The 12365-nt window shown below is 40.8% G+C and overlaps 1 protein-coding gene across 5 annotated transcripts in view; it reads right to left on the bottom strand.

The window, feature by feature from the left end:
* ASTN2 (astrotactin 2) overlaps nucleotides 1–12365 on the bottom strand; it is an 876392-nt gene that overhangs the window by 143085 nt on the left and 720942 nt on the right. For all 5 annotated transcript variants that reach the window (XM_047831063.1, XM_047831064.1, XM_047831066.1 and 2 more), the window contains 2 exons: nucleotides 10828–10961; nucleotides 8947–9095 (listed from right to left, as the gene is read on the bottom strand). In XM_047831063.1, the coding sequence (XP_047687019.1) occupies nucleotides 8947–9095; nucleotides 10828–10961 (283 nt within the window). The remainder of the gene's footprint in view (nucleotides 1–8946; nucleotides 9096–10827; nucleotides 10962–12365) is intronic.

The raw sequence follows: 12365 nt of genomic DNA, 5'->3' as shown, positions 1-12365 counted from the left end.
GAGCTCCACATGGGAGGGCTCATAGTCTTGAATAAGAGGGGTTGATCAGTATGATTAATTACTAAAACCGGAATCTTGAACAGCTCCCTCACTTCCTCTAGGTAGCCTTTACTGACACCATGGGCCTAAGTTAGAAGCCTCTATTCTGTGCTCTTAACAGTATCTGAATTATCTCCATACCTATCACACTAGAGGGTAATTTCTTGCTATGTTCTCTCTCTCTCCTAGTCAAGTACAGGATCCATATGGGCAAGAATCATGCCTGTTTTATTACTCTCCTATGCCCAGCATGTTCTGCAATATCTGGGCCACAGTAAGAGCTCCATATACATTAATGGGATAAGTTAATGTGCTTTATGAACTGTAAAAAAAAAAAAAAAAAAAAAAAAAGAAGAAAGAAAAAGAAAAGAAAAAACTCTGATACAGAAAGCGGGCTGGGTAGAAAGCAGGCTGGGTGGCATGCAGGAATGGAGAGAATTAAGACCCTCCAAGTACCTTTTCCCTTTGGAAGTACTTCACTTTTGGAAACCTCTCATCCGAAGAGCAGCTGTAGTGACAGAAATGTTTTCTGAGGATCTAATATCAGTTCCAGATGTTTTCAGTCATGTCGGTTTGTACCTCACCCTGTAAAACATATTTTCTTCATCCCCCCTCCTCTCCTCCACTCTAGCTGAGGGAGTGAGGCCCAGTCTCCAATGACATCACCTCCCTCAAGCTGGTCCAGAGCAGGCAGACGGCAGGCGGATAAGGGCCCCTCTAGCTTCTCAAAGAGTATGGCTGAACCATGGCCTACGCTGCTTGAGAAGCTCTGAGTAATCTCCACAGTATTTTTTCAACAGTTCTATCACAGATGTTGCTGCTACCATCCTCTCAGCTCCTAGGGAAATTGGGGCCATGTTGTCCCTTGCCTTCAGTTATCCCCCCACACAAATTGACCTCTATAACTGCTTGCCTTCACCTGAGAAGGTCTTCAGTCTAAGGTCTAAGATGGGATGGTGTGTGTGGGGGAGGGGAGGTTGTCTTTCGGTTGTAGATTAGATTTAATAGAAACTTAATGGAAATTGGGAGAAAGAAGATATCGAATGGGGGTGGGGTGGTGGAGGCATCTTCTCATCATTCTAGACATCATTCGTGACCCAGATCTAGAGGAATTTATATGAGCAGTTCATACCTAAGCCAGTTCAGGGAGACAAACACAAGAAAAGATGGTGCGAGACACAGACAGAAGAAGACATGAAGTGAAAAAGACAAAGGAAGAGACAGAAAGATATCAAGAGGAAACACACACAGAGGGAGAAAAAGAAAGAGAAAGAGGGAGGGAGAGAGTCAGGAAAGGACAAAGAAAGGAGGAAACACACACAAAAGCTGAGAGTTGGCAGAAGGGGAGCCTGGTACTGATCAGCTGGGGAGCAGCCCAGCAGGCTCCCAGATGCCAGGACAGCAAAGGGCACTGACCAGCTCCAGATGTTGTTGCTTTCCATGAGGAGGCTGGGGGAATGGTGTAAAGGCCCTACTGCCTCTGTGGGGGCCAAGGCCTGAATCAAACAAGTTAAAGTTGGAAAGCCCATGGAAAGAGACAGAAGTTTCTGATTTTTAGAAGGTTAAAAAAATCCAGCAGATTACCTAGGCAAGTTCAGGGGGGTGTGGTGGGAGATTATGACACTGAGTGAGACCCTTCCCCTTCTTGTCTTCATTCTTCTGACCCTTATAATGAGGGAGCTGGACTGATGCTTAAGGTCCTTCTACTCTGAACTTCTGGGGTTCACAGAAGCTGACATATATGAAAATAGACAAAGTAGTGATGATTCTAAAGGTCTACATTCCCTATAAGGTGACAGCCCCCCAGCTGCCATCAGGTGGCTCGATACTTCATCATGCCCAGACAAACAGACACCTTCTATGCCCTAATTTCCATCTGCCTCAGCACGGCACAGCCTACTAGAGGTAATATGGACTGCTGGAAAGATGACTGGAATTGGCAGGGAAAGGAGGGAAAGAAACCAGAGTCCCTCCCATTTTATCTCCAGCTCGACTACTAGCTCATCCTACGTGCCACTTCCAGTCAAGTCCCTACCCTTTCCTCGCCTATTCCTCCATAAGTCAATCAAGGAATTTGACTTTATTAAATCTGCTTGTGCCTCAGCCCCCACTTCATATTCCTACCCTCCTGCCCAAAAGGCTGAAACCCGTGCCAATTTCTCTGGTGAGGCCACGCGAGAGAACCAGACGTCTGTTTTTAATATCGATGACAGGTTAGTGTGTGGGGAATTTAGCCACTCCCCAAAACAAGCCCCGTTTCTGTTCAAAACAACTGGAACAGGAGGCTACTTATGTTTGGCTTTCCCAATAGAGTCCCAGAACCGACAGAGCAATGGCTTCTCTGAAAGAAACAAAGAGAGTGCCAAACCCAGGGGCAAGGGGCAGGGGAAGGAGACAGGGAAGGAGAGAGTGAGCATTTCAACAGCTAGTTCAAAAAGATATGGAACAGATGGCAGTAATAAAGTGTGGTGTGTTTGTGTGTGTAAAAGAGAGACAGAGAGAGGGCAAGAGAGAAAGAGTTCGTATGCATGTATATCAGTGCACACACATTCGTGAGCTTGCAAATAAATAATTCCAGCACTGGACTCGGCTGTTGGTGAAAATCCAGAGGTCAAAGGAGAAAACCCGCATTTCCTTATTCTGGCCTCACCTGGCAAAGTGTGTGAGTAATCCTATGTGTGAGTAATCCTAACTCTCCATCCAAAACAAGTCTTACACCTTACTTTGTTGTTTTCTTCTGAACATTTAATTTTCCTTTCATTGTTTTTAATTCATGGAAATGAGAAGCAACTAAAATTTACTAGTACCTACTCTGTCCCAAGAACTTTACTACCTTCGATCTTGAAGGTAGCATGTTCAGTGATTGTTATTTTTCCCATTCCATGGATAAGGAAACTGAGACCTAGAAAAGATTATGACTGGCCCTAGATTTCTCAGTGCAAAGTGGTGGAAACTGAAAGCAGAAGCCAAGTTTTCCAAAGTCCATACTCCTTCATTAGGCTTCTATCCTCTAAGATAAAACGCAATCAGATGAGCTGGAATATTTAAATTTGAGCCAGATGAAGTTTCGAGATGGTTGAGACATGGTAAAGATGACATAGAGGCAAAAAAAAAAAACAAAACAAAACAGTTTTTGCTTCAGATAGCCCCCAATCATCCATAGCATCAGTTGACCATGATACATTTTAGAAGGCTTATTATATACTCAGCTAGTCTCTAGGGCTACATAAGACTAAATATCTATATCTATACACATATACATACATATATTGATATCTACCCATGAACAACTCAATTCATTAACATTGAAAATCTATGTGGGTCAGGCACTATGGGAGGATTCCAAATTATACAGAAATAAGTCATTATCTTCTTCTTTGTAGACAGCTACCCACTAAAAAATTCAAGAGCTGAACAATGGGGATAATGAAAGTCAAGTCACACAAGAAAGGATTAGAAGAACTTATAAAGATGGAAGTAGCTATGTCATTACCTTCAAACTTCTGAGTGACAGCAGGAAGAAGAAGGGGTGATATCTGTGTGGGGTGACCTCAGACCATTAACTAAAAACAAGTAAGCTTCATGTATATGAAAAAAAGAAAGAAAGAAAGAAAGAAAGAAAGAAAGAAAGAAAGAAAGAAAATTCTTGGATCAGAGCATTGGTTCCTAGACAATCAGAAGGAAGAATCTTCAATTTTCATTTCTGGACCAGATGGACAAACAGCCACTAGATTAATTTCCCCAGCTGCCTGAAACATAAAGAAATTAAAAAAGGAAAAGAAAGAGTATAAAACAAATGTTCAAACTGGAACTCAGCAACAAAGGCCAGAGATCTTGAAAGATTGAAATTGAAAACAAATTATGTGAGCCCTTAAAATTTTCCAGATTACTGCCTTTAGAGAGTTTCCAGATCACTGTGCAGTGAGAGGGAGGCCTGCAAGATTCCCTGCACTGAGAAGACCCAGTTCTCAGTCTGAAGAGATCAAAAATGACTACAGGGATAAAAGAATGGAGAGAGGAGAGCTACACAAAGAGAAAATTGAAGAGATCTGTGGAGGGTCCCATTTCAACACTCACCACAGTACTGACTAATGAATGTAGGTGAGGAAACTACTACCTCAAGAGGATTAGATGGAACGCTGCCAAGTGTTCATATAGGGGCCAAAAATAGTGGCTGTTCCTACCAGCCATACTGGAAAATCTCATAATTCATAGGCCATTGTGTGGAGCACATAGAAGAATCTTGCCTCAGTAGTAAGGAATAATTAGCCCTAGACTAAACACTGTTCCAGTTCCAGCTAGCAAATCTTAAAAGTGAGACTCAAAAGAATAGAACTATTTCCAAGTAACTTAACTGTGTCCCAGAACACAGTTAAAAAATATAGGAATACAAAAATATCCAGCACCAACAAGGCAAAAATAAAAATGTCTGGCATCCAGTCAAAAATTACCTGGCATGTAAAGAAGCAGGAAAATGCAACCCATAATGAGGAAAGAAACCAATCCATTTAAACTGACTCAGACATTAGAATTAGCATATAAAGACATTAAAACAATTATAACTCTATTCCATATGTCAAAAATGTTAAAGTGTGTGATATATTAACAAGACCCAAACTGAACTTTTAAAGATGAAAATTATAATGTCTGAGATGAAAAATTTACCAGATGGGGTCAAAAATAGGTTAGACTTTGCAGAAGGTATTGAAGATCCATCCAAAATTAAACAAAGAATTAAAAAAAAATAGAATCACTTCACATGGCCAAAAACACATGAAATTAGAGTCACTGAAGGAGAATAAAGATGGTCAGGAAGAAAAAAAATATAAAAAAAAAATAATGGCCCCCAAATCTCCAAACATGATAGAACTATAAACCCACATATTCAAGAAGCTCAATGAACCTCAAGCACAATAAAATAATAATATTGCTCAAAACTTGGACTAAAGAGAAGATCTTAGAAGCATCCACAGGACAAAAATGGTATGTATATACAGGGGGTCAAAAGTAGGAATAAAAGCAGATTTCTCAATGCAAACAATGTAAGCAAGACAGAGGAGCAACAGTTTTAAATTACTAAAAGAAAAACATGTCAATCTAGAATTCTATATCCAGCAATAACAACTTACAAAAGCAGAAGCAGAAAGAATCTATCACTAACAGATCTGAAAGGTAAGAAATAGAAAAAGACATCCTTTAGGAAGGACAATGAAATTAGATTAAAATATGTATGTGAAGGAATGATGAGCAGCAAAAATGGTAACTACATGGGTAAATATATAAAATTATTTTTTTCTTAAAAAAATAAAATTACTTTTCTTATTATTTAAATGTCTTTAAATATAATTATTCTTTAGGGAAAAATAATGACATGTTATAGAATATAGCATGCATATATATATGCAAAATGTATGTCAATACAATAAAGGCTAGGAGAGGAGAAATAAAAGTATACTATTATAAGGTTCCTATACTATATATATGGTGGTATAATAGCTTTGAAGGTATATCATGATATGCTGACTATGCATATATAAACACTAAAGTAACCACTAAAATAAAAAAAAAGATATATAGTTAATAAGTCAACAAAGGAGATAAAAAGGAATCATAAAAACACCCAATCCAAAAAAAGAAAAAAAGAGAAGATAGGACAACAGAAAATAAGTAGCAAGATTACAAAACTAAACCTGACCAAAAAAAGAAAATCACATTAAATATGAATGGTCCAAATACCCCAATTTAAAGGTAACAGTGTCAAATTGGATTTAAAAAATATATACAAAAAAACTAAATATATGTTGCCTACAAGAAATATATTTTATTTCATTTTATTTTTGATAACTAAATGGAATTTATTTTTTTACATTTGATCAAAGATTTTATTTATTTTTTTTTAATTTTTTTAAACGTTTTATTTATTTTTGAGACAGAGAGAGACAGAACATGAATGGGGGAGGGGCATTGAGAGAGGGAGACACAGAATCGGAAGCAGGCTCCAGGCTCTGAGCCATCAGCCCAGAGCCTGACGTGGGGTTCAAACTCACAGACCGCGAGATTGTGACCTGAGCTGAAGTCGGACGCTCAACCGACTGAGCCACCCAGGCGCCCCTGGCCTTTTATTTATTTTTTAATATAATTTATTGTCAAATTGGTTTCCATACAACATCCAGTGTTCATCCCAACAAGTGCCCTCCTCCCTGCCCATCACCCATTTTCCCCTACCCCCCATCCCCCCAATCTACCCTTAGTTTGTTCTCAGTCCTTAAGAGTTTTAAAGTGGATGCTGAAAATGATGACAGAACAGATTCTGGTCCATAAAGCCAGTCTCAATAAATTTAAAATGATTAGTCATAAAAATTATGTTCTTTGATATATAGTGACATCAATAACAAAAAGATGTCTGTAAAATACCCAATATTTGGAACATAAGTAACATTAAATAAGTAGCCATAAAGAATCCATAAGTCAAAGAAGAAAACAAAAGGGAAATTAGAGTATGTTTTGAAATGAATGAAAATGAAAACTCAATTTATCAAAAATTGGTAAGCCACTAAAGCAGTAGTTAGGGGGAATGCTTATAAGAAAAATCTCAAAACAATAACCTCAGCTACTACCTTAAAAATCCAGGAAAAAGAGGAGTGAACTAAATCCAGTTAGCCAAAGAAAAGAAATAATAAAGATCCCAACAGAACACAATGAAACGGGTAACAATAGTAAAAACAGATGAAACCAAAGTTGACTGGCTTGAGAAAGTAAATAAATTACATAACCTTTGAGCCAGATTGATCAGAAAGAGAGAGAGAGAGAGAGAGAGAGAGAGAGAAAGGCAAACTGCCAAAATCAAGAATGAGAGAGAGATCGCTATAATTTCTAAATTTTCATGGGTATTAAAAGACTAATTATAGAATGTTATGAACAACTTTTTGCCAGTAAATTTTATAACCTACATGAAATGGCCAAATTCCTTGAAATACACAAGCTATAATCTGAATAGCCTTGTATCTATCAGACAATTAAATTGGTAGTTAAACCTTCCTACAGGGAAAGCTCCAAGCCCAGATTATTTCACTGGTGAATTCTATCAAATAATTAAGGAAGAAATACTGCTAATTCTACCCAAACTCTTTTAGAAAATGGAAAAGGAAGGAAATATTTTGTGAGGGCAAATTTACGTTGCGAGGCCAGAATTAATCCTGATAATAAAAACAGACAAAAGCATTACAAGAAAACTACAGATCAGAATCTCTCAGGAACATAGATGCAAAAAATTCGCAACAAAATTTTAACACATCAAATCCAACAATATGTAGAAAGAAAAAAAAAGATGATGCATCATGACCATGTGGGATTTACTTACTCTGGAAATGTAAGGTTTTTTTGTTTTTTTTTTATCATTTGGAAATCTATCAATGTAATTTATCATATTTTTAAATGTAATCTATCATATTCACAAAGAAACAAACTATATGATCATTTCAATAGGCAGAAAATTCAACATCCATTTCTAATTCAAACAAAAAAAAAATCTCTCAGCAAACGAGTATTCAGTCTTCCATCATGAAGTCTGATGTTACATAAAGAATGAGCACGGTGCTGGAGTGAGATTTGGTTATAAAGCCTGACCCTACGAGGTACTGGTTGTAGGACTTTGGCAAAATCTCACACCTCTCTGGGTGGGATCCATTTACTTGATCTGTAAGCAAGGCTGCTAATCATTTGGAGAGTGAAGTTAGAACAATGACGGCACTTGTTCCTCTGACCCCCGCCCTCCCCAAATCAATTTCAACAGGTAGCCATGCAGAAAAATACGTCCGCAAGAACTAAAGTTTCTAGGTAAGGGATTATAGCACTTGGGTGAGGCACAAAAACAGGAAAATCGATAGTAAGCAGGTTAAAAAGGATAAGATTCACTATCATAACCTCCCCCAAGATGGGACAGACCAATTCAGAGAGAGAAATCCTCCCTGTGGAAGGAGAGAGAAGTGTGTGCGTGGCTTCACCAAGAACGCTGTACCCGCTATTGAGGCCCCAGAAGCTTTCAAGGCACCAGGCTCTCACGAACTCAAGCTTCCAACCCATCCTGGTGCCTGCCAGTTCCTACAGCTCCAGGGGTCCCTGTGGGCCAGGCTTCACTTGGTTCCAGTGATGACTGGGCATAACCCAAGCATACAATACATGCTCACAGAAAATTGGTTAGTTTGCCATGTATCTAAACCATATTCTCAATGATGCTTCATTGTTAATTAAATTGACAGTGCCTTCAGATACAGTCAGCCTAAGCCTGAATACCACAGACCCAGACTCCTGGCCTGCCTTGAAGCCAAACCCGCTCCCACACAGCCAATCTCCAGGATGGCACAGCTTCCTGGCTCTATCAGACATTCAGAATTCAAGGAGAGCAACTCAGAGTCACAACCAAATGTAGCACTCTGAAGAGTCCCTTTTCTCATCTCCTCCCGAATGCGTGAATCATTTCCAAATCCCTCTTCCCCACCACTGAAGACAGCTATCTCACTAGAGATGGTATGTCTCACTAGAAAAGACAATTCCTTGAGTTTATCTCCGTCCCAGAGATTATATACTTACAGACTCTGTTATTCAAACATGTGACCTGTAGGCCTTTCCAAGCAGAAAAGGTTAAATCCTTTTCTAAATTAACACTTAGATATATGACTTTAACGATCCATCTCAGAGAATCAGAAATTCTTTCCAACTACAATTTAATATCCTTCCCCACTGAAAAATCATATAAAAAGGCATACAGGTGTGGGCACCAGGTGACAATCACAAAACAATGAAATCTCAAATGCCTTCCCACATCAGATGACAGTAAGTCTCCAAATCCATTTCTCTCCTCTGTCACGCCACCCCAACAAAATGCAAAGTCATGGGCTTCCTACTTACCTGTATAGAGGTCTGTATCTGTGTATTCATCCACCTTCTTGTGCTGCAGAATATAGTCAGAGACCTTGGTCCCAATAGCTGGTTGAACATCCACCCACTCCAAGGAGACCACTGTGCTGGAGGGCTCTACTGTTGGGGACAGACGAAGCCTAGAAAGGGTGACGGGGAAGGTTGGTCATTTCCCAGTCAGCATTGGCTGGGCTCCAAAAGCATGTGCACATCTCAAGATTAAAAGCACAGGATTCACCCTAGGCTCAAATCCTGTTTCAACCCACCAACAAGCCTTTGTATGGACTCTGGCAATTCATTATACCTCTTTCAGTCTCCATTTCCTTATCCATAAAACAGGGTTATGAATAGCTACCTTTCAGGATCAGTGTGGGATCCAGTAAATTAACCCAAGCATATGATATATGCTCACAGAAAATTGATTTTTCCATGCATCTAAACCATATTATCAATGATGCTTCGTTGTTAATTAAATTCACAGTGCCTTCAGATACAGTAGCCTCAACCTTCCTGCCATTCTCTCCAATCCCCCAACAGATCAGTCAGATCTATAACATCTTTAAATCAACACTCCCTCAGAGAGGGCAGGAGTCCCAGAGAATCCTTTTATAAGTTATGACACAGCACAACGATTGAAGGTCAGAACTGGAAAAGTCCTTAGAGGCTGGGAAGTTCAATCACCTCATTTCACAGGTAGGGAAGCAAGGAAAAGAAAAACTATTTCTGAAAAGTCACACAGCATGTTGGGCACAGAACTGTGATGGTAATTTCCTTGTGCCCAGCCCAGATTCCTTCTCTATTTCCATTACACTACCTCTTCAAGAACTATCTTATGGTGTAATCTACCTAACACACACAAAGGGATGTTATGGGCCTCTGGTTCAGCCATATTGGCTCTTGCTCCTCTCTCCTATGCTCCTCACAGCACTGTCTTAATCACACTGCATCAGTTGAGATGATCTTCTCTTACTTCCCTGAATGCTGAATTTCCCACATTGGGGCTTTCACATGTGTTCCTCCTTTTGCTTGAACCACGATGGTGCCATTTGTTGCCTCGAAAACTACTCTGATTCAGGTCTTTTCAGAGAGGCTTCCCTCCCTCCCCTCCAACTAATGCACCAACCACATTATTCTCTCCCAGCACCTCTTCGTCTTTCTTTCATATATTTATTAGCTTTTTGAACTGTATCATATTTTCCTGTTTTTGCTTTGATATCTGTCCCCTCACTAAAGGGTCAGCTCCCTAAGTGCACAGGCTGTCTTGTTCACTGATGAATTCCCCAGTGCCTGACACACAGCAGGTGTTCAAAAATTATTTGTTGGGGGCGCCTGGGTGGCGCAGTCGGTTAAGCGTCCGACTTCAGCCAGGTCACGATCTCGCGGTCCGTGAGTTCGAGCCCCGCGTCGGGCTCTGGGCTGATGGCTCAGAGCCTGGAGCCTGTTTCCGATTCTGTGTCTCCTCTCTCTGCCCCTCCCCCGTTCATGCTCTGTCTCTCTCTGTCCCAAAAATAAATAAACGTTGAAAAAAAAAATTAAAAAAAAAATTATTTGTTGAATGAATGAATTAAATGACATTTCTTAGACAACATTCTACACCCTCCTTACCTCAGTAGCCCCAGTGACCAACACAGGAACTGATTAAGCAGCTGTCAGTGCCCAGTAAATGTCTCCTAAACAGATGAGCACGGAAGTAATGATAAACGGAGGGGATCATTTAAAAAATCTGGTTTCTATTCTCCCCAAACACTCCGCTTTCTCAAAGGAGGAGGCAGGTCACAGAGACTTCAGGGATCTGGTGATGCACTCGGGGACAGGACTGGGAGTCCATGAAAGGGGTGGCCAGAGGAAGAGGGACCATGCACACATACGTACACTGGCTGTGGGAGGGGGCTGCAGTTTGGGAGCCCACTGGCATCAAAGGCGCTGAGGTCACATCTGCACCAGTCATCGATCACATCCCCTTTTCCAGAGCACCAGTAGGAGCTCATCAGTGCGCTCTTGAAGGCCTGGAATAAAGAAGGGCAGAAGAGATGATGATGATGATCATGGTGGAGAGATTGAGAGTGAAGATCCCAGGGACCAGAGTTGACCCAAGCTTCAGAGCAACCCATCTAGGCACAGGCCACCATGTCTTTCCCAAAGACCTAACACTCGGCCACCAGGTTCTCCCATTCTGAGCCATTCTCTCCCCCAGGCAGCCAGAATGGTCACTGAGGCAGGACAGTGGTAACAGCAACTGCTGAGAATCTCCTCTGGGGCCCAGTACTCTACCTGAATTAAATTATGTAATCTTCTCCACCCCATGCAATCGATATCACAATTATTATTATCGTCATTTCCCACTCTACCCATTGGAGTACTGAGGTCCACAGAAATAACTTGTCTGAGGTTCACAGCCAGTAACGTGATGGAGCTGGGATCTCATGAAAACAGTCTGGGCCCAGGCCCTGCCCCTCCCCACCCCTTTTTAATTGAAGTATAATTAACAGTGTTATATTAGTTTCAAGTGTACCATGTAAGGATTCCACAATTCTACACACTACTCAGTGCTTAGCACAGTAAGTAAAGTCACCAGACTTCTTGCAGATGTTTGGTCCATCTCACCTTCCCATGTGGAAACCTTCAGAGGCTCCCCCCAAGGCCCTCAGGATAAAGCCTAAGCTCCTTACTCTAGCTCCTGATGGCTTCCACGGGCTCATCGTTCACCACTCCTGTGATGTTCCCTTACATGCTAATGTCCACCCTCATGCCACCTCTAACATTCTCACCACAGTAAATTCCTATGAAAAGCGTGCTCTAAGTTAGGAGACAACAAATTCCTTCTGTAAAGGGCCAGATAGCAAATAGTTTTGGCTTTGTGGCCAGGTAGTCTCTGCCACAATTAACTTAGCTTTGCCTTTGTAGCCCACAAGCGACAGAGATACTTTAAATGAATGGGCATGATTGTGTTCTGATAAAACGTTATTGACAAAGACAGGAAGCAGGCCAAATTTGGTCTAGGTCCACAGTTTGCTGACCCTTCCTCTCAATGATGATAAACGTTCTATAGAATTGCAATGTGCCTCGTTATCTTTTTATTTAAAAAGATTTCTTTTCTCCCTGCTAGAATATTCCCTACTCCCCTTCCTTGTACTCCAAGGAAGGAAATATCCCTTTATTCTGGGACTAATTCTTAAGTCTTGAATCATTCCCCTCTTCTGGACGCCATAACACGCTAGACCACACCTATTGCCACCTTCCCTTGCCTGTCTCATCCAACAGATTCTGATCACACCAAGGGTACGGGCCATGCCTTATTCACACAAGTATTCTCACAGGGCCTAGCACCGATATCCAGTCAATATTTACTGAATAAATAAATGGACACCGAAAAACATCAAGCTCATGTTCAGGTTCAGGTGTGCTTCACG

Source organism: Prionailurus viverrinus, chromosome D4, assembly GCF_022837055.1.
Source record: "Prionailurus viverrinus isolate Anna chromosome D4, UM_Priviv_1.0, whole genome shotgun sequence".
Lineage (NCBI taxonomy): Eukaryota > Metazoa > Chordata > Mammalia > Carnivora > Felidae > Prionailurus > Prionailurus viverrinus.
Note: the sequence above shows the minus strand (reverse complement) of the source record. Positions and strands in the feature narration are given on the sequence as shown.